At 39.7% G+C, this 25,774-nt stretch overlaps 1 protein-coding gene across 1 annotated transcript in view; it reads right to left on the bottom strand.

The window, feature by feature from the left end:
- Window positions 1-14: 14 nt before the first annotated feature.
- STAG1 (stromal antigen 1) overlaps window positions 15-25,774 on the bottom strand; it is a 74,827-nt gene continuing 49,067 nt past the window's right edge. Inside the window, exons 16-26 of the mRNA XM_009644462.2 lie at window positions 23,716-23,890; window positions 21,282-21,421; window positions 19,382-19,483; window positions 17,667-17,815; window positions 16,439-16,567; window positions 11,910-12,115; window positions 7,946-8,117; window positions 5,445-5,555; window positions 4,391-4,505; window positions 2,559-2,639; window positions 15-2,466 (exon numbers count right to left, since the gene is read on the bottom strand). Of these exons, the coding sequence (XP_009642757.1) occupies window positions 2,443-2,466; window positions 2,559-2,639; window positions 4,391-4,505; window positions 5,445-5,555; window positions 7,946-8,117; window positions 11,910-12,115; window positions 16,439-16,567; window positions 17,667-17,815; window positions 19,382-19,483; window positions 21,282-21,421; window positions 23,716-23,890 (1,404 nt within the window). The 3' untranslated portion in view covers window positions 15-2,442. The remainder of the gene's footprint in view (window positions 2,467-2,558; window positions 2,640-4,390; window positions 4,506-5,444; window positions 5,556-7,945; window positions 8,118-11,909; window positions 12,116-16,438; window positions 16,568-17,666; window positions 17,816-19,381; window positions 19,484-21,281; window positions 21,422-23,715; window positions 23,891-25,774) is intronic.

Raw genomic sequence — 25,774 nt, 5'->3', positions numbered from 1 at the left:
GGAAACAGGTTTTTCCTTTGCACTGAGGCTGAGTGGGTACAGTAGCTGTACAGAATCTGGTTGTGGAGCCTGGGCTATGGGAGAACTATCCATCAGTATTACCTTTGGCTACTAATAAATGGGATGACAAGATGTGATGGTCCAAACGAGCATTTAAAAGAAAGTTATAGTGAAGAGGGTGCTCATCATACTCATGATTTTGAATAGTTTATTAAATGAAAGGTGAAGCATCAGTTTTAAATTGTACAAAAGGAAAAAAAAAAACCTCATATTGTAAATGTACAATTTACAGAATTACTAGCAAAACCAATCAAGGAGACACTCATAATACAAAAACCTATTGACTGCAAACTGAACTGGAAACCCATTGCAGGTACCGTGATAGTAAATGTTTGTTATACAGTATTCTACAATGTTAAATTAGGAATCCGTTTTCCACACAGAGGACTGTGAAGCACAAGGTTCGTCTGAGACTATGACTCAAACCGGGCAGCATTTATTATGCTACTATGCTCACAGAATTATTGTGGTGACAACTGAATGCAGCCATTCCTGCCCACCCCTATTGCTTTTGGATGGACAGAAGAGAAGGGAGGTAACGTTATTTTATAAAGTTCCAGCTACTTCTCGGGTTTTATACGTTACCCAGCCGACAGCTGAGGAATGGCTGAATTACCCAGTCAAACATTTTTGGCAACCATGTCTGAGAACTGCACGTGTTGTAAGAAACAAACCTCAGCCGAGTGAAATGCTGGTTTGTTTTTAAAATTAGATTCTTTTCCCTCCCAGCAAGTAAGCGCTGGGCATGAACGTTGTTTTGTTTTTCAGTAAGCTCGTAACAGAAAAAAGCTCCATGGTTATTTCGCAGTTGCTAAAAAAAGCACCTCTAAAACTGCTGTGCTCCAAGTGGGTCAATCTGCTTTGTATCTCAAGTGCTAATGTTAGAATGCAGAAAGGAAGGTTAACGCTTTGGGGCTGATCCTCAGAGAGAGCAGAGTCAGTGCAAGTTGTGGATGGCCAGCGCCTCTGACATCAGGCCAGTTTTAACTAAGTAGCAGCTACTAGGCAGAGTCATAAAATCGAAGTATAATGAAATTCCAAATTATCAAAGACATTGAAAAATCTCATTACAATGAATTAGCTGAGAATGTTTTGGGTTTTTTGGTTTTTTTTGATGTTTTTAACTTTTTTGAAAAATGATATTTTTTTTTTCCCAAGAATTACTCTCAATATGCACAGTTAACACTGAAAATGTAGCTGTATTCCATTGTAAGCTTAAGAACTTCACCATCTAAGCACAAATTTCTATGCAGCACATACAGTACTTCTAACTGGCAAAATTAATTTACAAAAATAGCGCAAAAGGGTATTTACGGCATGGAAAGTAGACTTTTTTTATGGTACAGTTAAAATTGCTTTTAGTATGCTAAAGTGATTCCTTTCCCCCACCCTTGAATTATTTTTTTTTTTTTAATAGGAAAGTTGCTGTTTATGTACCTCGGGTTGGCAGGGCTTGAAGTAGGTAGTAAAAACAGCAAAGTGATTACTTGAGAACCATTTGTGTGTTTTACTGAGAATACTTTATTTGCTGGTATAAGTTGCTAAAAATGCACAGAGCAAGTACCAATAGAAAATTTACTGTTTTTGTGTCCCCATGTGCTATATAAAATGAATGTTACACAGCATCTGTTGGAAAAGTGGCTTCATGGACATCTCTTACTTTATGTCCCATTATAAATAAAAATAAATCTTCTCAAGAGTATAAAATCTGGGTTTATCATATCAGAATCTGAAATTTTTTGGCAGAGATGCACGTCATTAGAATTCTAACCTCTTCTATGCGAGTGTTCTTCTCAATGCCTGTGAGAGGATATAAGCGTACCATAATGTTAATCAAATCCAGTGTGTTCAAAAACACTTTTCTGTAGCCAGAATGACCTGCTTATAGCATCATTGCTAGTCAATGGCTGATAGGCATAGGTTTAATAAAAATGGCTAGCATTTAAAACATAAAAAGGCAAATGTTAAAACTGTTTTAAATTGTACAGCAGAAAAATAAAGTTAAAAAGTTCTGTTTCCACTCAATGTTGTTTTCAGAAAACATATGTAGAACAGTGTTTATTTCGACAGCTGTCTTAACAATTTAAAACTTCCTCCTCATCCAGAAAAAAAAAAAAAAATCTGTATTAGGACAGTCAAGAACAGGGATACAAATGATTTTTTAGGTCAGCCCTTCTGAGGTGACTGGATTGGCCAACATTCCTTTGTGTCATTAAGTCCCTCTTCTTTCTGTCACTACAAAAAGGGATTGACCTCAATCATTTGATTAAAAATCAAACCGTATCACATCAAAAATGTGGTTTTCATACAAGCTATCACAGTATATAGGCCTCTAGCTCTAAACAATAGAGTTCCAAATTTGTAAAATGTCTTCACCAAACTTCAGAACATAGGCATTCCAAATCCCTAGAAAAATGATGTAGAAGACAGTAATTAATTAGGTGTGATGATAATAAAAAAGAACCTCAAATAAACAGCAAACACTAGTAAAGCCTTACTGAATCATCCTCAATGATAGCTGCAGAGTCAAAGAAGTCTGGCCTCAGTTCAGCCCGCTCTCGCCGGTTTCTTGAAGGTGGCTAAAAAGAGGAGTCAGACATTTTAGAACATGGCATCAGTTACCTGGGTATAAAGGATTGGTGCAGCTCTGCAGCTTATGGGTACCAACATGGTTGCCTCTCCCTTTACAAAGCAGCTTTGCACAGATTTGCGTAAAAGCTTTGATACAAACGTAGGCCCCGACATAGGAGAGTACTTCTTAAATTCACCTTTTATTTAAGGAATGGGGTAAAAGCTGATGGATTTTGAAGTAATTTTAAGTCTGTGCTCACAGCTAAGGACTTGCTCAAGGCTCTTGCTGACTTAATGATGGTCTTGTATTAGGACTGTAGGCCAGGTTGCATAAAACTTGTCTTTTAACTGTCTGTCTTTATGCTTTTAAGTTTAAGGTGAAACTTCAGCTCTGATGCGGTCAGAAAAGGGATTTAGAAAAACAAAAAGGTACTTAAGATTTTGTAATATTTCTGAAATGAAACCCTTTGGGTTGTCCTTCCTGAGGAACAAAAGCGTAAACGTGAGTTTCACTGGCTTGATCAATTCCATCATTTTCTCGCCTTGGTTTACCACTAAAAGAGAGATTTTACTTACGTGATAATCATTTGAATGCTAGCAATAACCTGGGTATTCAGCAGCAGCAACTGAATTATTGCCTAAATTTCCTTTCCAAGACATTATAGCCCAGTCCTAAAGCAAGCTATGCCTTATTGTTTGGATATGAAAGGAGAAACAGGAAAGCATAAAAACTGTGAAGTGTATAATGCAAACTGATCCTTTTTCCCATTTTACAAGGAAAGCATTCATTCCCAGTGGAGAGCTGAGTAAAGTTATAACCTCTACAAAGGAAACCCTGCCTGCAGTCAGTACGTGACCACAAAAGGACCCGAGGTTCCCATCTGACGAGATGACCTGTTTGGGAGCAATTCCAGTCTAAGGTATCGCCTCATGCCCACCCACTGCTGCCTGCTCTCCCTTCTGCCATGCCAGCACGACTCTGTGCGTGGCTGTAAATCACCCAGACCTTGATTAAAGATCCCCTACCACCCCACCTCCCAGAAATCAAACTGACCAGGAAACAGAAAAAAGAGAAACTACTTGGCTGGATCGGTTCGACCACAGTGTGGCTGCATAAAGGGCTATGCCAGCAAAGGAGCTAGCGATGGCTGTGACAATAGCAGAAGGAGGGCAACAACACCTAGGATACCTTTAGACGATACTGTTTCCAAACTCCTGATAACACCAACTAACAGCCAGAATCAAACATCGTTACTGGATTTTAGAGTCCATTTGTACTTCCTGAGGCCAAGCAGGCAGCTCAGTGTAATGCTCAGTCAGATGGAGCTCACCCCATCCCCTCTATCCCCCACCCCCAGCACTCCTGCCCCCGTCTGACTGAGTGGTGCATTCGGATCAGCCTCTTCTTTAGCGCTTATCTAAGAGGGCTGCACTGCCGCACCTGATACGCTACAAATCATAACCTGATTCTCACCAGCTGACAAGTCCCAAGTGCTTCAGGCACATGCTACTGCCCGAATCAAGAATATTTGAGAGTTAAAGCACTCAGCAATGCTCCTTGTTGTTCTATGAAATAAATCAATTTGGCCCATATCTGCAGTTGTAGATTCTAGGGAGAACTGGGATCATTTCTGCTCTTTAATGTTCAGACAACAGGAAATCAGGCTCAAAATGTCGGAAGTTTTTGTTTGCGCTTCTAAAGTTCCTTTTAAATTATCTTTCATCCATTTTAAACTTGATATTAGTAAGATTTACTGACCAGATCAATGACCATTGTGTCCTCAAATTCTTCGTTCATATCCTCTAGCTGACCTCGTGAGGACATCATTACATCTTCAAAGATGGGCTCAGCGTCATCCTCCATTAGACCTCGTCTGATTAGTTGAGTAGAAAAAAAAAGTCATTTCCAGGCATTTGAATTTCCCAACCACGATCTTCATCATTAAAAAGAATGCACAAATCCTATCCCTTAATGCCTTCACATAAAACCTTAGGCTGAGAATAAAGCCAGCGTGCTTTCTGCAATATTAACTGGAAGAAAACCTTACATAAAAACAAACCTAGCGCTTACAGAGGCTAAAGCAGGAAGTCCTGTGTAATATCATTATAAACAGTAATTAAATTTGTCCCTAACAAGAAAAGGGCAATAACCTCACCATGTTTGCTTGCCCTTTTCCAGAAGGGAGTTACACTGTTTGCCAGGATCACTGGTAAATCCAGCAGTGAGTCCAGGACCAGTTTCTAACACTGTAAGGACTAGATCTCCCTAGAGGCTCTGGCCCCCATCCTTAAAGAGGTGCTGAAAGTCTCGGTTGGATCGGCACCAGGGCGCGTAGCACTGTGTACAGCAGAACGCTTCCGCGTTCACCCACGGGTGTTCCCTCTATCAGCTGCTCAGCAGGAGGCCTTGACAAAAGATGATGTGGATGAAAAAAGCATAAACAGGTTCACGGAAGACTGGACAATGCCTTGGAGGAGTTCATGGGGAACTACTTAACAGACAAATCATGGAAACCCCCTGAAATGGAAACAGCTGAAGCCTGGGAGAGAACACTGGGGAATTGTGGTGTGTCTGTCCGCCCTGTTCACTAGGCACCTGCTTACGGCCATGGTTAGAGGCAGAATGCTGGGCTAGAGGGCGTCATGGCCTGGTGTCCATTCCAACATTTCAAAGTTCATACTCTGCCATGATTAACGAGAGTTAAAATGTCACAGAAATTACTGGCAACAACCAAGAAAAGGTAACATTTAAAATGTGGCATTGTCATCTAAAATGGTTCTGATCTGGAGATGAGGACGCTCTGAACACTTACACTGCGTGCCTTACACCAGTTCTCCCTTTCATGTAGTTCATTCCTGTCCTGTCCTTCCGATTTAAATCTTCTAGCTTCTGTTGGCCCAACCAAGATATCTGCATCTGGGGACTAACAAACATAAAGCAGCATTATGACTGAGAACACTGACAGTTTTGAGTTGGTTATTTTTATACAATATCTATCTCCTCAAGTTTTGTGCCTGGCCATACTTCAGATTAAGATCTTTAAATCACATCCATCATTGTACACATCTTCTGGACTCCCTTCTACAACTTGTCTCCTCTCACTGTATGTGCACAGAAAAAAATCCATTAATTGTTGTAATAAAAACAGCTACATAAAAGCTAACATTACTCATTCACTGGTGTGATGTGCACCTGAAGTGGGAGCACTTCTAAAATTTATTTTATTAAATCCTACTTCACTCTCTCAGATCAGGCAAAATATGAGCAAGAATAGATCCAGATTAATAACTGACACACATTTTGAAACAAAAATGTCACACAACATGAGAACCAAGTTGCTTTAAAATATATACCCTGATCAACTTAAGCGCCCAGTAACTTACCCACATGTAAATACCTTAAAGGCTGTCCTTAATACCCTCTAAATCCAGCAATGCAATTGATACGATTTGCGTATTGCAGCACAAGGAAGCAGTAATAAACTAAGTGCAGTTCTTCAAGAGCAACACCAGTTTTTACTTTACTATGCAGTCTTGTACCCTAGTCAGATTGCCAGAATAAGCTGGGATAACCCACATGGAAACAACCTAGAACAAAATACTCTTCTGGACATGATTAACCCCGTCACAGTTCAGCAACTGACTGCTCTGTATTTATTTTATGTTGTAGCTCTCCTAAGCTGAACTGTAGGAGATGTGTGTGGCAACTCACTCCAGGCTGAAAGGAAAGGATTCTCCACTGTCAGTTCACGCTGTGAACTTCTATGTGGAATCCAACTCTTGGAAAGTAACAGAGAGGAGGGTGATGCTATCTGCTTTTGCTCAACAGTTCTCTGCTCACAGCATCCATCTGAAGTAGGAGAAACAGAGGTGCAAGCCTAGGACTAAGAGCCTGATTCAACTTCCCCCCCCCCAAAAAAGAAAACGGGAAGGTTCTCCCACAGCTTGAGGGAGTCAGACACAGTGACTGGAAGCTGTCCCGCTTTCCTTAACTAATTAAATGTTCACAGAGAGAGATTTAGCTTAGTGATAGGTGACATCAGAAAAGGTCAGGAGGAAAGTTCTGCTTCATCCATTTTCTTTGTTTTGTTTTTACTGCGGAGTAGAAAAATTTTAAGGAGAAATTGAGAGCCACAACATTTTCCTTATAATCTAGAAGTCATAGCAACATGTGGGGAGGCAGGCAACTGGGAGGCAAATCCTTGACCTCAGAAAGGCAAGTAAGAGCCATCAACACAGACCTCATATACCGGGGGATTAAGGTGAAAAGAAACTCTGGGACTGAGGTGAACAGAGGCTCTTATGGTCACAAATTGGCAAACTTCAGTAGCTTGTATGTACAACGTACATACATACACACACCCTTGTCATTTGAGACTGGGGAACATTCTATCTTCCCCGGCAAAACGACCATTATTAATTATTTCTATTTAGAAAATACTGTGCTTAAAGAACAGAGGATGAAGTGGTAAAGTTTCAGATCAAACAGGGTGAGTGCATATTTAGGAAGAATTGGGAAGCTGGGGAATGTGTATCAAGGAATACGTGATTGACAAAAAAGCTGGAGGAAAACCAAGAGGCATAATTGGGCTATTTTATGCTACACTACATTGGTAGAAACCTGATTCATCTGCCAGCATAATAGGACTTTTTCATACAGATAAATCAGATCAGTAAATTTGGCTATAGAAGTTGTAAAACAGCCTCCAAGCCAGATACTGTTATTCTGTATCTTCAAATTAATAGAAATATCACATAATGGCATTCTCTGCAGACTTCTCTATTCTTAAATAAACTACTGATGATAATAACAAACATGTTTTCCCCTCTAAATGGAGGGGATAAAATGGGAGTTAAGTGACAAAAAGTATATATAATTCAGGGCGAAATACAATTGCCTGCAGGCAGTTACCCCAGGAACAGGAATTACCAGCTCAGCAGCTAGAATTGGATTGAAGAGTTAATTTACAAGAGATCTGGATGTCTGGAGAATCTTAACTGTACTATGACACAGGGCAGAGGGAAAGAAAAGAGAGGAACAGTTCAATCCAGCCTTGGGCCACAAACACTAGGAAGATTTAACCCTAATTGTATGGTTATACTATGAGATAATTTTAACATAAAGAATTTCTACCATGACTTCATCACATTTTTCTTGGGAACTGAAAATAATCAAAGTATTGCTGAGCTATAGCCAAGACATTTCCAGTTGGTTTTGCAAATAAATGCTGCACAGCCACAGATTACTCGTGTAAATAATATGCAACTCCTTTGCCTGGCTCATGGTATTTGAAAGCGAAATTCCAACACGTACTTGTGTAAAAAATCTTGTTCAGATCCCTGCTCCGACTCGTGCTCCTGGATCTGCTCTCCCATTTGTCTAGTGTTCTCTCTCAAGACAGTTGAGGTGAGCTGTGGCGCTTGCAGTGTCCCCGGAGTATGTATGTTTTCAGTCCTGTTCAGCCATGAGCCTTCTAGGCTCTCATCTAGAAAAAGAACATTTGAAATGACTGACACAGTTCTCATTATATGCAGTGTAGTTATTGCCTTCAGGATTCGTTCAGACAACTCACTGAATGAACACCTTGCGTTAGTAACAAGCGCCTTCCATCTACTGACACCCTTCGATACAGTTAATTTTAGTTGCAGCACCTTCTCCAAATTTTAAGAGTTTAGTGTCTTTTTTAACAAGTGTGCCTTTAAGAGATCAACTGGATAAATACTCAAAGTGATAAAATTTTCAGCTCTAATTTTATTTTGTGCCCTTTTAAGGAAGGATTAGTACCAGCCATTCCCTGCAGTAACAATTTCAAGTCAAAACATTTACCAAGCAAACAAAAAACCCACATTGCAAACACATTGTATTGCAGCACTACCTAAATTGTCAGAGATCATTCCCCATTACTGAGTTTACAATCTAAATATAAGACTGTTAATCTCATATGCATACAGCAACCAAGCTACAGTTAAACACTAAGATAAGGGTGGAGGATAAAACCCCAAATCTGGTCAGCATAGACGTTTAGAAACTTCAGTAAGAACCATTTCAGTGGAGTACAGAGGGGACATTTTAAATACAGGAAGTGGTCTTGGCTGGTGTGAACTCTAAATAGTGATTTCAGACAGTGTATGCAGAGCAGATGGGAGGAACGGCAATGGGAAGGTGACTGAAGGTACAAGTGGGATGCTGTGCTCATGCTGTGAAGGGAGCAAACCAGAGGGGAAGGAAGAGGGGGACTTGAGGAGAACGTGATAGAGCAGACACGTGTGTAGGCAAGAGATGTAGAAAAAAACCATTAAGTTGCTGGAACAAGTGAAAGAGGGGAGATGACGAGAGGAGAAGACACGATCACAGTTTTACTAACAGGAAGAAATGTGTGGTGAGAAAGTAGATGGGGATCTCAATGGATCTTTTAATTTTTCCTACGCCTTTGTTCCCCTTTGGGCATTCTTGAATTCACCTTTGAACCTTTTATAGGATTTAAAAAAAAATCGTTAACATTATTTATGTCTGATTTCCTTAAGGCATTATGAAGAAATGTCACAGAGGAGATTTAATTTCAGTAACAACAGGGAATGTTCTCCAACCTGGACAGCCTGCTGATCCCAGTGTACACTGGATCTAGGTGAGAAAGGAACCATAGGGACTAGTTATGGTCCTTTGATGGTTTATGCAGTGACCCTGCCCTTGTTTTAGTTCCTTTAGAGAATTTAAAGAAAAAAAAAACCTTAGCAGGATTTAAAGAGAGGTGCACATTTGTAACTGTACTGACAGATTAAGAGTAAAGCTAGGACGTTTGGAAGAGTTATAACAATATATAAAGATGAAAAAATGATAAAGACCTGCGTACATATTATGTATACACCGTCAATTAATTTGTAGGCACCCCGCTGTTTGTTAAGGCTGGATCTTCATAGCTCAAGTTACACAGATGAGTGAACAGTAAGTACTTATTTCAGAGGATTAACTCCCTGATTATTTCATGAGCTCATTATTGGTACATACAAGATAAGACAGAAATCTATGTCTTCCTTGTGACAGGACAAGGGGTAATGGTTTTAAACTAAAACAGGGTAGGTTTAGACTAGATATAAGGAAGAAATTCTTTACAGTAAGGGTGGTGAAACACTGGAACAGGTTGTCCAGAGAGGTAGTGGAGGCCCCATCCCTGGAAACATTCAAGGCCAGGTTGGACAGGGCTCTGAGCAACCTGATCTGGTTAAAGGTGTCCCTGCTCCCTGCAGGGGCGTTGGACTAGATGACCTCTAGGGGTCCCTTCCAGCCAAAAACATTCTATGATTCTATGAAAAATACAGACAACCTGGCTCCAGGTTTGCTTGGCTTTCCTTTTTCCAAGATTCCAAAAGAGGTATATTTAGGGCATAACACAATCAGCAACACCTACTGCACATCAAGAAGCATCCAAAAATTAAGCATGTGGTGTCCTTCCGACTGTTTATATTATTGTGGTTGGTTTTTTTAACGTATGATCTCAAATGTCCTGTATCAATACATGTCTAAACCAAGACTTTTGGTGCTTGCATTACATAGCCTGCTACAAGTAACGAAGGTCTATGTAGTGATCTAGGAATTTAAGGTCGATTAGGTGTCACACTGAAGAAAGGAGAGTGGAATCACTTGCTAACCAGTGTTCTTCAAAATGGGATGTCCTTGATCGTCACACTGTGACCCAGAGCTCTATTTGCAGTATTCAAAGGACATGCCCATACCCCACCCACAAGAGCACTCCGTGAGAAGTGGTGTTGTTCATCAGTCCTTTTTCCACCCAGAGATGACTAACGGGGGAATTCCGGGTTCCTGTAATGAACAGTGACATTAGACCACTCTGCCTAAGGTAAGATAAATCCTGGGAGTCTTCTGATGACATGGTGTTGGTAGAATGTGAACAGACCCTCGTGCCCTCTCCTGTCAGACCTAAGTGAGTCTCTATTACTGCTAGGTATCTCCTGGTGCAAACTGCTATACATTCAGGTCTTTCAGGGACCAGACAAATAGCTGAGTAACCTTGTATTTGGCTTACATCATTTTTAAGTCAGTGATGTTTGTGGAAAATTCAGGACCACAGCTGCTGCAAAGAAAGGGGATATTCAGATGTAAAGTGTTGCAGTTCAATTCTCCCTTCTACTGATCATTGAAAAAAGAGGACACAAAAAAGCACGAGGCAAGCAATGCCACAAACACTACACTGTAAGACTGAGACTTGCCTTACAGGGAAGCAAAGTTGTTACTACACTTCCCGGGGGGGGGAAAAAAAATTGGTAGAGTACAATAAAATAGAATGAAAATATTAACAAGAGGAAAGAAGAAAACCTTGGCAGTTGAATTCTGTGAAAAACATGGCATTCTGAAGGAAGCAAAAGTGTCTGAAGAAATGAAGCAGTACTTTTATCTACCTAAACTCTAGGTCAGCTGTAAGAAATTTAAGAACTTGGTGCACATACTGCTCAACATAAGTGGAGAATGGACCTGATTGTAGGAGTGCCTATGGACAAACTTTTGAAGAATATTTTGGGAAACTGCTGTATATTCAGGCAAATTGGCATTAGGTTCCTCACTGAGGAGTTACTATCATACATACTGACCTTGGAAAAATCCCTGAAGTTTGAAGACCCCACTTACACCTACTCGGTAGTGAAACAGTAAATTTATATTCACAGAAGTACACACTACATCACACAGATTAAGCAGGAACAGATGCAATCTTGTAAGAAACTGGCTATCATAGCCAAATTCCTGATAAACATGCCTGAAGTCACAGAACAAGTAAATACAGACCCTGGATATCAATACCATTTTAAACAAAAAAAGGTGTCATCTTAGTGTTCTCCAGTGGTCCTGGAAAAATATAGATCTGTATTGGAATTTCTGCCTTGGGTTTGCTCTGACACTCCCTGAATTAACAACGACTCCAGACTGAAGCATAGGCAGAAAACCGGAAGTCCATGACCAAGAAAGGTGTAGAGCAGATAACTCCACAAACACCTCCTGTTTCCAACTTCAAGAACAGCTTCTTGTGATCTGTCATCACACCTCAGTGATGACAGACAAGAACAGGGACTTGCGATGGTATTTCTCATACAGAAGTGTTTGAGCATGACAGGAATTTGCAGAACAGATGTCTTGGTTTTACTACATACAGAACATATCACATATTTCAGCATTAATTGATAAACCATAAGGGTTCCTAAGAAGGAAGGCTGTAATGTATGCAACAAATGAGAAATGCCTCTACCAGGCAACCTGAAACCATACGAACCTTCTACTCTCTTTTTGTGGAGCGGTGGTCGTCCCTTCTTGTTCCTCACTGAAGAGGCTTTGCTGCTGCTGCTTCCACTGTTAACAGACATTCTGTCATCTTCACCACCCGTAACTAGTGAGTTTCTATAGGAAATGAGTGGAAGCCATACGTCTTCTCTTCTTTCCATCATCTGTTCTGTCAGAAACTTCTCTAAGTAGGAGTGACTGAAAAGACAATGAGTACAAAGGTGCAGCTTACTGTTTCCTCTTTAGCCCTGTTTGCGTTGTTGAGAGCTTAACACAAATCCCACATGGTGTTTCCTTATTTTAATTTAACAACACATGCTGATAGGGCATTGTATCTCTGACTGAGTAAGCATAAATATCATTCCCTCAAAACAGAGTGACACAGTCAGTCATGTGTAGATTACTCACAGATAAACAACACACAACATTCTCTCCCCAACCTCTTGCTCTCACATTTGCCTGCGATCATTCACAGCACACTCTGCTTGAATTCCTTTTCTGTCTTGCACAGCAAGGAAGCCACCTCTCTATATTGCTACTGTGTCGACAGACAGGCTGGATTAGAACCACTGTTGTGAGGATGCGGGACATCCTTCTGCATCCTGGAACAAGGAAAATGGTTTCCTCAAGTGTAAGCAGTTATTTTTCAATAAAAAAATGGAAGATCTGTTCCATGGCCATGGAGAAGTCCAATGCACGCTTGTTAACTTAGGAGGGGAACCAAATAACCTCCCTCCTGTACATGGTCTGGAGGGCATTGTAGTGGTTTTCTTTTCCCACTGATTATTTAACTATGGTATTAGAAGTTGTCCTTAAAATGAATATGCAAATCCACATCAAAGTGATTCTAATGAATTTCAAGCAGAATTTAGGCAAGGAACCTCAGGATTCTTCAACATTACCTCTACCCTTCCTGCAAATACAGTAGAGTGCACCCTTCAATCATTTCGTTTAATACCACATTGCCAGGTTGTCATCAGTGGAGTCAGACCCCCAAATTCTGCATGCAAATGAACTCTCAATCTCTCTTTTCCTCTATTAGCTCATGGCAGGCTCAAACTTCTTACGTGGCCTAGGTATCAGAACAGGACAAGGAGCCACACTGCATATGCCCGGGTAACAATTACATCCAATTTTTAATGGGATTTTGTTTTGATTCAGTGAAAAGAATGACTTTGCTCAAGAAACAGCAGGTTTTTTCTGCCTACTGTTTTATTCAGTATTGTGACTGCTTCTTCCTTCCCCTTTTCATGTGTATACCGAGTGACATCCAAACCTTGTATTGAATGGGAAATTCTTGGTTTATTCTCTCTTCCTTTCACAGTATCAAACAGTACAACACTTGAGTGCTTCATGACCTTAGAGAATTTATCTGCGGAATAGTAATGAAAAGCAAGATCTTTCCTTGCATCCAATTTATATTTATAAAACTAGAGTGCACAAGTTTATGCCCAAATAGTGAAGAAGGAAAAACTACACCACTTGGGGGTTCTTTACTGATTAGACGCCAAACTTCAGACAACTTTTGCTCAGTATTTTAGAGGAACTTCATACTTGCACTTCTTGCCAGCTTCAGCGAGGATAGAAACTGAATTTCTACAAGTAAGAACACCATGCTGAGGCTCCGCTTCATCTGACTTCAGACACCCAATAGTCAGTTGTCTGGTCTAAGCTAACATCTCTATTTGAGAGAAATAAATGCCCCCACAGGGCAATTCACCTCTAGACTGTGTCAGATGAATTCCTCAGGATTTCCCTGCCTGTATTGGCCTTGTGTGTTTGTAACTGTGTTACCTTTTTCTGCTAAGTGTCAGAGCCTGGTGCCTCAAATGTATAGTTTATCTTAAATCTATAGCTTTGAATAAATCCATAAATGGCTATCACTGATTCTGGAGGTTACTCATAAGAAGCTGAATAAATAAACAGGATAGGAAAACTAAATTAAACCAATGTTGCTGCCCCATTCCCAAATTGGAAGCATCTCCCTTTTCTCCCTCCAAATAAAAAAGCCAGCAGTAAAGCAGAAGGGAAGTAGAAGCCCCACAGAAGAGCAGTGTTTCCTAAACTGTGACAAGAATGGTGTTTTGCACCAAGGGCAGATGACATATGCAGACATATCAAGTAAAGAATTCATTGTTTTGGGTTGGGAAGCCAAGCTGGAGGACTTCTGGGAGATAGGGAGATACATGCTCATGAGACTTTCAGGGTTATTCTAGAGCACTTCTGCCTCCAGACTAACAGCCCACTGCTGAGTTCAGGGGCTTGGCAGGAGGAGATCAAGCCAGGGAGGGTGGTAAATGATCCTGTACACAGGACTTCTCCACCAGATGGTGGTCATGTACCTTCCTGTTCACAGGCAACCCCTTTGGAGGGAGGGGGAGAGGTCCCTGTGGATTGGAGGAGTCACGCTAGAGAGAAGGGCAAATCAACTCTCCAGAGCATAGCCCAGTATGTCATGCCAGTGAAGCACTATGGGCGATGCAGCCACTGCCTGATGGGTGCAAGCATGACAGATCTCTCAAGAGAAGGAATGCAGGTATCTCCAAAAGAAATCTTGACTTATCAGCAAGTTACCTTGACTCTTTTCACAGTCACCACAGCCAACAGAATCCAGGGCAGGTCTGAACTCATCTTAAAGCAGTAATTTAGCACAGATCAGATAAAACATGTCCTAAAGAGCCTATTGCTTTTCGCTGATCTTCAACTTTGGCTGAAGTAAATAGCTCAGGTGACTACAACAGAGACAACTGAACCCAGGAGAAATGGATTCCATCACAGCAATCTTTACAGTCCTGAGAAAGAAGACTGTGGTTGTGTATGTGGGCACCAGTGAGTGGAGAAGGAGAACCTTTGAGAAAAAAATTTAAATGGCAACATGGAAGGCTAAAGAACAAGACCTCCTGAAGTACTGAATTTCATGCAAAGGATCAGGTCAAATTAAGCTGTCACATAAGTTGTACAGAATTATGTACATTTAAATTTTAGACACTGGAGAAACTTGTGGAAGGGATGATCACAGGAAGGATAAGTTTCACTGAATTAAACAGGAATTGGGCTAATGAGACTTGAACTAAAAGATGCAGGAGAACCTGCGTTTCAGCTAGGAAGATAGTAATAAAATCCTATTATCCTGAAGAAGAGGACAGAGGTTGACAAGATTCAAGGATATAACAATGAAGAGTGGTTTCAGAAACTGAGTGCCAAGCTAGCCCAACTGGATCATCCAATTCTCAGGCTCATTTAACTATTTCTTCTACTGTGTTTACTGAATTGACTAATTATTGATACAATAAAAAGTTAAATTGGTTCAAGTGTGTGTATGTAAAAAATTATACAAAGTTAACCAAGATGCATTTCTTATAACACGGATAAAACTGTAATATTCATAATTGTTAATCCTAATAGAAAAGTCCTTTAAAACAAAGGTCTTCACAGAAAAACTGCAGAAAAGTTTGACAGAAAAAGTCAGCTGAGGCAGTTATAGCAGATACATATGACTTACACTCACTGTGGTCAGAAAATTGAATAGAATGGTATTTATACTCATAAATCAGAAGATTTGGCAATTGCATTTTTTAAATGGTCATGAAGTTATTTAAAGTATTCAGTTCTACACTGGGCATGTAGTGCTTGGCTGACTTCTGACTGGAGTCCTCTTCCTTTTTCCCGTACTACTTCTGCGCTGTGGCCAAACCCTGGATATTTGCTCCACAATTTATTAGAAAAGTAGAGCATTATCTCCGCAGTGATGCTGGCAACATGTCTTTATTATGAACTTGCCCTTACTAATGCAATTTTCTCTCTGCCAATTCTGTTGATATCCACAGCCCCTCTCGACAGTGTTCAAATGTTGCTCATAAAACAGTCTTTCTTGCTCTTTATTCAGTTCTTATCAACAATACCTCTGATTTATTTTATTTCCAGTATTTCATCTGCAGTAATTACCCGCTGTAACAAATTCAGGCTGCTTGTTTTAGCCTCCCAGGTCTCTACCATCCTGTTTTGTCCTAACCAACAACAGGATCCTCTCAGCCTCTTTATCCTATTGCACCAGTAACAGAAGCCTTGACAAACCTTTGTTTCCCAGTTTAACTCAATATATTAACATAAACAACAAATATATGTTTACATTTTATGTAAATGTATCACAGAAACAGATGTTAATGCAGTGTTTACAGGCCTGTAAATTTCCTGCACTGCTAACATTTAATTTCTTTTTTCTTCTAGCCTAAAAAAAAAGATTTGTTTTTTATTTGCAGTGCCCCATGGGAAATTTTAAGGAACATTCTTTCGTGAGGTCTCAAGCTCACCTCATCAGTGGATCTGATTCTCCTTTTCTCATTTATTTTTATTACTTTAAAATATAAAATGATGAATAACTATGTATGTGAAATGTCTCACTGGGACATTTGTATAGCCCCTGTTAGACTATGAAAGCCTCAAAGTAGAGAGCTTAAACATACACTACAGGGATTAACAGAGCCCCGAAAAACCCGCAGAAGAAAATGGAGCATTACTTACACAGTCTTTTTGTCCTGTCGCAAGAGTTTAGAAGAAAATTCACTAAGCACTTCAAGGAAAGCAAGGTTAGGAGGTGGATAATCTTGTCCTTTTTGATTCTGATATTTGAAGGCAAACTCTATGCCATCTCTACAGTAAAGAAACATTAACATTTTCAGACATAACAAAATTAAAAAAAAAAAGTCATCCATCACTTCTAAATGCTGCCCAAAATCTAAACTGTGATGAAATTCTTTATATCCCATCATAACTTACTTTTTTCCCCAATTACTAGCAAACAGCTACTTTTGGACAAAGGGGAATCAAATGTTCCCTCAATTTGTGAGGATTCAATTGCAAAGACAACGTATTGCCAGTCGTGTGGCAAGAAGGAACTTACCACAACCTAAGACATTTGGCAGGTGCTGAAAGCCACTGCCTTCACAGGAATAGCCCATTGGCTCGCTCTTGTTTCTGCATGAAGCAGAAGCTTGCAATAATAATAATATGTAAGATATAACAAGATATAACTTTTGCATCCAGGGTCAGAGAAGAGAATTTACTTACCAGTACATTAATGCATGCATCTCTGCCTTATCTTTGCTTTATCATTTGAGGCTAAAGAAAACAATTTACTTCCACATTATCCAATAAGGGCGCACGCATGTCTTGACTTCTCTTGTGCTTGGCACAGGAAAACATCTGGTAGCACTTTGATCATGTTTTGCTAATTTCAGTCTTAATGACTTAGTCTCTGAGATAGCAAACTTTAATATTTTAGCCTTTTTATGGCATGGGAAAGTCATCATTTAAATTTAGCGGCACCTTTCTACACTTTCCTATGCAGCAGTTACATAAAAAGCTTCAATCCATTTTAAAAAAAAAAGATTTCCAAAAAAATACTGGAATATCTTTTTATAAAAGCCCTTGGTGCCTACAGAATCCTCAGTGGTGTGCTACAAAGAACTATCTACAGTTGTTAGATAGAGTCCCCACAAATATGTGTAATACCAGTGGCTTTACCCGAGATAAATGCGGTCATTCCAATAAATGCCAGCAAATAATTAGGTAGCACCTAGTTTTTCTTCCTTACATACATGTACACCCCCCACCATTTTCCTGCATAAACTAGGAAAAATATATCATTATTCCAGGGCCCATTAAGATTACGTACCTTTAGAAAAGGCATGCTGAGCAAAAGCTTTCATCTGAAATAATATAAAAATCTAGTTTATTTACCACCACTCACTTGTGTAGCGTGGCCACAGCCTCTCTTGTCTTGATCTGATCCAAGCCAAAAGTGAGGGCAAATCGACGGGCCAGTTCCTTAATTCCACTAACATGGGCAGATGTCCTGTCCAAATTGGGACCTTGCTCCTGAACAAGCTCATTAAACAGCTAGAGAAAGAATTCAACTGTTAAAATCCATGAGCTAGAAAACACTTTTCTTGAGAAAGACTTGTTCTTAAGCAGTTTCGGCTAGGAGTGGACATGAGAGCGACTTTTTTCACAGAGACGTAACAGAGTTCTCTTATATTCAACTTCCAATCCACTTCAGTTCCCAGACTTTCTTCTGTATAACTGCTGTTTGCCAGTTGTACCTCAGCTTGTACTTGTGCAGACGATAACTCTTGAACAGAATTTTGCACTTACCTTCATTGACCTGCATCTCTTATTCTCCCAACTCATCAAGATGGTTCTGCATTCTTACGTTGTTTTAGGTATGTTTTCTAAAATACCTACATCACCCATCAGATCAGCATCTTCTTTGAATTTAGGAAGCAAAATTGCTATTCCATTATTCAAGACTTAGTGAATATCTGAACAGCATTACTGGGTAAATGCCCTCAAAGCCTGCTTGTAACGTCCCATCAGTACAATAATGAACTGCTTGGTAGTATTCCAGTCAGTTCTATATCTTCTAGTATTGCCATTTAGACCACATTTTCCTAACTTGCTAATGAGAATATCAAGGGAGACACTGTCAGTGACAATATTAAATCAAGTTGCATTAAATCTACTGTTTCTCTGATATCCACAAGCTCTATTACCATATAATTAATGAAAGCAGCTTAATTTGAGATGATTTCTCCTTGACAAATTCATACTGGCTGTTACCTATCACTTAGGCACTTGCAAACAGCTTGTCTAATTATTTTTTTTTCCATTAAATTATATTGGGCTGACTGATCTATGGCACCTGGCTTCTTCCTCTCTCCAAGTTTTAAAGACGACCTACTTTGGCACTCGCTCATTCTTTTGGAAGTACATCTGTTTTTCTCAAGTTTTCAGATACCTCTCAGCTTCCTGATTGCTACAGGAAAACCGTAAGTACTTGGGAATGAATCTGGGGACGCCCACCTGATCTGAAAACACAAATTTATAGAAGTAATTTCTCTCTGTACTGGATATTGCTGGTACTTCAAGGGCCTAAATGGTACTTAGTGAAGCACCCACTTCATGCTCTTGGCAGAACAAGGATGGATTTCATCATCAAGCCAATAATTTATGGTTGACACAAAGCAAATTCTTCAGGGAAAAAAACATGTTTAACAATATTGGAAGACTTAAACTAATTAGCTTAAATTTTGAAAAATTAATCAGTATTTAGAAAACATGTAAAGAAGATGCATTACTTCCAGCTAATTACAAGAAGAAAATCTCATCCTAATTCTTCTTGTTCACTAGGTATCAGTAAACAAATGACATGAACCAGCTTGGACCAAACTGCCTTCAGGGCTCTTCTCTCCCTTTCTTCCATTTTAATCTGACCACAATATCACCAGTGTGGGCTTAAGGAGAACAGAGATTAGAGACGAATGAACGGTGACAGCCTGAACTGAGGAGGAAGACAACCTCTTAACAGAACCATAGTACTTCTGCTTCGTTGTAAAGTGCACCCAAGAAAATCCTGTCCAGTATTTTTTGCAGTGAGGCATTTCTAACAGAAATCAATATTCTTACCTGCTGCAAACTGAGAATGAGCGTCTTTGCACACTGGATTTTATCAATTTGCCTTGTTTTGCTCAGGGTTTCCTTAATGATATCTCCATAGTCATTGTAGTACTAGGAAAAATGTGGAAAAAACACTCTTTAAATCGAACCGCTTACACAATTTCTTACGGTTTTCCTGACAGAAAGATTACTTGTAATTCTTGTTGTGAAAAGGCAGCAGTTGCCAAAAAACCTAGCCTCAAATCCAGATTTGTTGTGTGAGTGGGAGGCAATGTTTCAACATTTAAACTGATTGCTAGCCTGCACCCAGTGATGAGATAAGGAACTTCTGTGTTTGTTATCTTTTTGTAACAAATATGTTGAAAAACAAACAAGAGTATTTCCTACCCCAAACTAAATATTGGATGAAAGTGAACCATGGCTGCAAGTTCTAAGAAACAATATTACATTCAACCAACACAGCCTTCAACAAGGCGGTGTGAACAGGCACTAGCACAGAGGTGTGAAGCTCCATGTACAATGCAAGGTGAGTTGGATGACCAAGAAAGGAATTCACTGAAGCCAGAAAGCTGAGTAAGGAATCAGTCAGTATAAAGTGCTGATTTTCTTTTATGTTAGAAGAACAGTTGCTGAAAACCACAGCCTGTGGTACTGACCATTTGTGTAGAAAAGCCTGTATAATCATTAAAACTTCCAGGCTGAGAATATAAAATTTTTTTCTCCAACCGGTTTTCTTTCAGCCCGATTAATTTCTGCAATGCAAATGCAAATTTCTGAATTTGCAACCACTTATTTTCAGTCCCTCTTAAATATTTCTCTTGCCTTCTTTGGCACAGAGATCTTTGTATTCCAATTTAAATTCAGTCTCTCTCACTCTCCCCTGATTTTAGGAGAAGGAAGGGTGTGGGGAGAGAAGACCAACCTAGAGCAGCAGAGTAGGAAACTAACCTGGACTGTGACAGCTTCAGTTTGAAACTCCTGCTCTGGAAAAAAATCCCAAAGTAAGACTAACCCTGAGCAGTGACCTGGCTGATGGCTAGAGTGTGCACTGGGGATTTTATCGTACTGTGTGCTCCTAACGAACAGGAGAAGGAGGATTTAAAGTTAAATCCTTTATATTTCACATCGATATCTCAAACATTCACTACAGTAAAGGACCTGCTCCCCACTCGAGGTTTTCGTCCCTGATTGTCATCTTTGTGCTGGCTAATCCCTTACAGAGAGACAGGTGAGGTATACCTGGAAATCTGGTATAATCTGAGGGGCTTTGTGTTCCTTGGCAGTGTCAGGACTGCTAATGTGCCTGTTTTCTGGCAGGTAAACTCGCAAGTATAGGGTGCAGTGGTAGCTGAGCAGCAAGTCTTTCTTAATTTCATTGAGCCTAAATACTGTATGGAAGCAGCGTCTGTTGGCAAGACATTCAGTTAACACATACCCACTTATGACAGTACCATATAGAGCTTTTTTTACTGCTTTCCTGTTTAAAACAATCTTTTCTCACACAAAAACCTGCTTCCTTATGGGAAGCGCCAAGACTGGGAGACTCCCAGTCGAATATGACATTGAACAGGTAACTTATTGTGGATTCTAGGAATGAATTTGAGGAGCAGGATAAGAAATTCTCTGTAGAGAGGAGCCTCTCTGGAAATATTTGGCACCTTGTAGGACCAGCTTGGGGTGCTGCCTTTAACAAGGCACTCCTGCTACATAGGAGAGGAAGTTCAGAGCCTATGCTTCTCAGTGGCAAGTGTAATTTAGAAAGGAAAAACTATTACAAGAAATCAAATAAGGTTGGAAAGGCTTTCAAAAGTGTTCAACCTTTAACTACTGCACTGGAAGAGAGAGGAAGAGGGGCCCTGGCACTACAATCTGTGTTCAGTTAAGAAGAGGAGAATACACACAGCTGTACCTTCATATAGTGTTTGAAGATATCGGCTGCCGCGTGCATGTCCACAATGTCATAAATTATCAGCTTGCTAAAGGCAGCCAAAAGGTTTCTTCTCTTATGTAAAGCTTCTATTTTGTTAGCTTCATCTTCTTCATCTCCCTCTGAAAGCATCAACAACAATAAAACGTTTATAAGTAACTGCTATGTTCTAAAGCAACATTATCGAAGAGTAGCTTCTAGAAAAAATCAATTCTTTAAAGTGAAGCAATGATTGTTGCAGGAGAAGCTACAATAAAAGGTGATAATTCTTGAGTCCTGCCTGTGTTAGCACCCTACAGGAAAGCTCAGGAACATGACAGACCTTTGACCAGGGGTGCTGTAGTCCTGAATAGGTACTAAACATAGTCCACATGGAACAGAATCGCTTGTTTTCTTTGCCCTGTGAAAGGCCACCATGAAGACTTGTTGAATGCTTTTTGCCTAACTTCTGAAACATTTGGAGATGCTTCTTTAACGTGAGTAAGCTACAAATATTTCACATGAGGAAAATTAGAAGCAGCAATACTTCTACTGCATGCCTTGGATTTTCAGATATGAAATCGATGGCTCTAAAGCATCAATTACAGCAGGAAGTAAAATTCAGCCATAACTATTAAGTCCCTGTGTGAGTCTCCACTCTGTAAATGAAAATGTGAAATATCACATAATAAAAGCATATTCCACAACTTATATAAGAAAATGAGATCAGCTATAACAGTTGTGATTAAAGTAAATATTCTCTGGTATTTAGAAGAGCTTATTCTTGCAGGGAATCTTCCAACCAGTCTAGAGAACTACAGATCTGTGCAGAAGGGAGGTGGGACATAGTGTCAACTGCAGTTCTCCTACTGCACTCTTACTAGAGTGCCCACAGAGCCACAGTCCTCATGTCACGTATTTGGTCACAGGAAATCTCTTACGAGCAGTGGAGTTGACTGTGAATATGTGAATTTTAGTCCCGAGATGCTTTAACCCACAGAATTGAAGCCCATTAGCACACTCCCCGCCCTTTTCTTAATTTCTTTTTATCATTATTGGTATGTTCTGAATACCAAAAGTTATAAATGGTCAGACTGACTTCATGGAGTCAGAGCAGCATTAGGGAATGGAGATTACATACAAAGATCTTAATCCATCTTTTTGCTGTCTTCCCAGTCCAATCACAGCATGTTAAAAAACAGCAATTTTGCTAAAGAGCAAAAAGAAAAAAAATTAGACACTGTCCTCCAAAAATCTATCCTTGATGTATTCTGAACATTGAACTCACGAAGTATGATTAACGGCACACAGATTTCTGGTGAAGGCATGTTTCACAATGTATTCCTCCCAAGAATCCTTAAACAGATGCTCAGCAAAGAAAGATGTTTGCCTCTGAGGAGCTAGGAACTAGAAGCCTGAAAGCACCTTTAGAACAAGAATACATTCCCTGAGACCTTAGTTCTATATATTACTGTCTTAAAATATCTAAAATAGCAACCATGTGTCATGCTAACATGTAAGTAACCGAATACAGTGGAAATTCAGAAAATATGCCCAGAAGAGCACTGCAGTGTGTACTCAGCAGCTCTTTCACACAGTTTGACTATCTGGGAATCCATCTCTTGTCCAAAGCTATTTAGGATTCAGAAACTGCGTACTGCTGTACTTGCCTTTAGGCGTTTATAACATACACCAGCAGCACTAAGTTATTTCAATTGACAATTCTGCCTCTCCCCAACTGAAAGCCAAAAATTTCAAGTCATCCTTGTGAGGAGGCAGAGATGGGGTCACCTCAAACTACAGCCTCTTGAAGCATGGCCATGCACAGATGCCTAGGAAAGAGCAAGGAAGCAAGCAAGCATACATGACACTTTCCCAGTCTCCAACCAAATCAATGATGTCCCGAGCTTGATTCTGTTATTCTGGGGAAGGAGCAGAAGGGATGTTTATTTAGTAACATCAGAGTTTCTCAAGGCCACTTTTGCCCAGAGCTTTGCTGGTAAGGTTTGCCTTCAGGATCCTATGACTCCGTTTAGTAACTCTAAAGGAGTACTCTGCTATGTACCATTCCATCATACTCCCTCCCTTGAAGCCGTATTAAACAAAGTCTGCTGCTGAACTAAGACTGTATTGTTTTAGAAATAAATATCGAGAAAAATATAGATTAGTAAAGGAAGAATAATTTTGTACAGATTTATAGCATATAGTTACAGGCCACACCCATGTCTTCTGAAAACATCTCTTTATGAAGTGAACTTACTCTTCTTTAACACAGGTAGTACTGAATATTGAGTATTTCATATCCACACCTTCCAAAAACAAAGAAGGAATAATTCTGAAAATATTTGAGCAAACGGATCTGAAAATTCTATTTTCTTCTTACTTCTCTGTCTGTTATGAAAAAAACCTGAGTAGAAAACATGAAAACTAAACATACCCATGCTCTGGTTTTCATCATCTTGGTCAATAAAGACATGGTCCATCACAAAACTGAGAAGTTCTGACTGGAGGCCTGAATCTGGATTGAACACCAATGGTTGAAGACCTTCTCGACCTCCAGTCATCAGCTGATGACTAAAAATCATCAAGAGATCACAGAGCAGCATGAAAGCCTGAAAGGCAAAAGAGAATGAATGCAGTCAGAAGCGTAAGTAAGTAAAAAAAACCCCAAACATTTATCTAATTTCCAGATGTCCCCTGCTATTATTAAATGTCCTCCTTTAACTGTACTCGGCTGTAGTTTGTGTGCTGTGAAAAGTGTTCATGAGGGTTTCCCCTAACTTCAAAATGTTATGTCTTTGATTTCTGTGTAAGGAACTGTGTTTGCTACCTCTTTCATGTCCAGGATGATCCATATTTAACTTCCATTTCTTCTCCCTGAAAAGAACTCTAAATCTACCTCTGATGCAAGGACTGTAGCCAAATTTGTAGTGAGGAATAAACACCTCTTTCAATAAACAGTTAGAAAAGTTAAACAAGCAAAAAAAATGAATAACATTACAAGGGAAAATCCAAGCTGATTCAAAGTCAGATCCCTGAAAATACAGAGAAGTAGCTGTAAGCAAAGAAATCCTTGCAGAATTTCATCAACAATTGTCTGCAAAAAGAATCAAGTAATTCTGCACAGCTTTCAAATCTAGATAAAAGCCAAACAGGGCAGAATTTTCAATGATTTATGCTCATTACTATTATACCCTCATTACCGGAGAACAGAGAAAGAAGGCAGCTATTAATAACTTTATTTCTTTCAAGGGCTTATCTGTATACTCTCATGCATGAGAATAACACTATTTTCCCCAGTGGCTTATGTCAGGGTGTCACCGCCAGCTGTATTCATTTGCATTACATTCAACACCTCAGCACCTCTCAGAAAGTACTTTTTAATTGTGTTTGTTTCTCTCTCTTTAACCTCAGGTTCTGAAAACTGGGAAAAAGAAGAAGGTTCAGAGTATGAATGTGTAAAAAGACTCCTAGAAGATCTATGCTGAATGTGCTGTCTCCTCCCCATGAAACCTGCAGGAGTCTCGCTCAGGGCAGTGTCAATCACCATTCCCAGGTAGGTCCCAGGCCAAAGGCATTTTCAGCTGAAGAGAAATTGCAGAATAGCTTTGACAGATTCATGAAATCCAGTGTAGGCTTTGATTCAGCCCTATGTTCCCCTGCTACAAACAGCTGAACAGAAAGATACCTAAATGCGTGTTTAAACATATTTTTGAACCGAGCCTAAGGAGTAGTGAGAGAGCGCAATCTGCTTTACAAACCTCCAAAATGAAATCTTTGTGAATGCTGAACATCATAGCAGCTCACTTATTTCTTGGAGTATGTTATAAAATCTGAATTAGCTATACTAAGGCAGGAACAAAATGCAAATCATTGTAAACTATGCTCTACATAGAATTTGGAGACAGATGCCAGTATTTGGGATTTTTCTCCACTGGATCCAAAAAGCTGTGATTCATTTCAGTGATGACCTCAGCTGCTCTAAACTCCTTTGTTACTCACCAGAATTCAGCTCATCCTAATGTAGACCTCTCAAAAAGAGCATATGAATAATGCACTGAAAATGCTTATTTCTGTCCAATACAAAGACAGCAGTGGACTCAAATACAGATGTCTGTATATTGTAGACACATCTAGTCACAGGAGATTTATTGCACTCAAATAGTCTAGGAAAATTTGAAAGCTTTGAGTCCTGTTTCTACAAATACTTTTCCTTCCTTTGATATGTACATTGATCTTCTCTGGAAAGAATGTATAGATTAAAAATCAAATATGGTAGAGAGATAATATATAATTTACACAGAATTCTCAAAAAAATCCAGTAAAACAAAAGGATTAAGAAGCAGTCCCACACTTGCAGAAAATCAAAAAGATCATAGAAGTGTTAGTTGGAAGGGGCCTCTGGAGCCTCTAGTCCAACCTACTCTGATGGGGACACTTGTTGTCTCTAGGTCTGGTTGGTCATGGCTTGGTCTAGTTGAGGTTTGAAAGTTTCC

Source organism: Egretta garzetta, unplaced genomic scaffold (assembly GCF_000687185.1).
Source record: "Egretta garzetta isolate BGI_Z169 unplaced genomic scaffold, ASM68718v1 scaffold448, whole genome shotgun sequence".
NCBI lineage: Eukaryota > Metazoa > Chordata > Aves > Pelecaniformes > Ardeidae > Egretta > Egretta garzetta.
The sequence above is the reverse complement of the archived record's forward strand: the minus strand, read 5'-3'. Positions and strand labels throughout refer to the sequence as shown.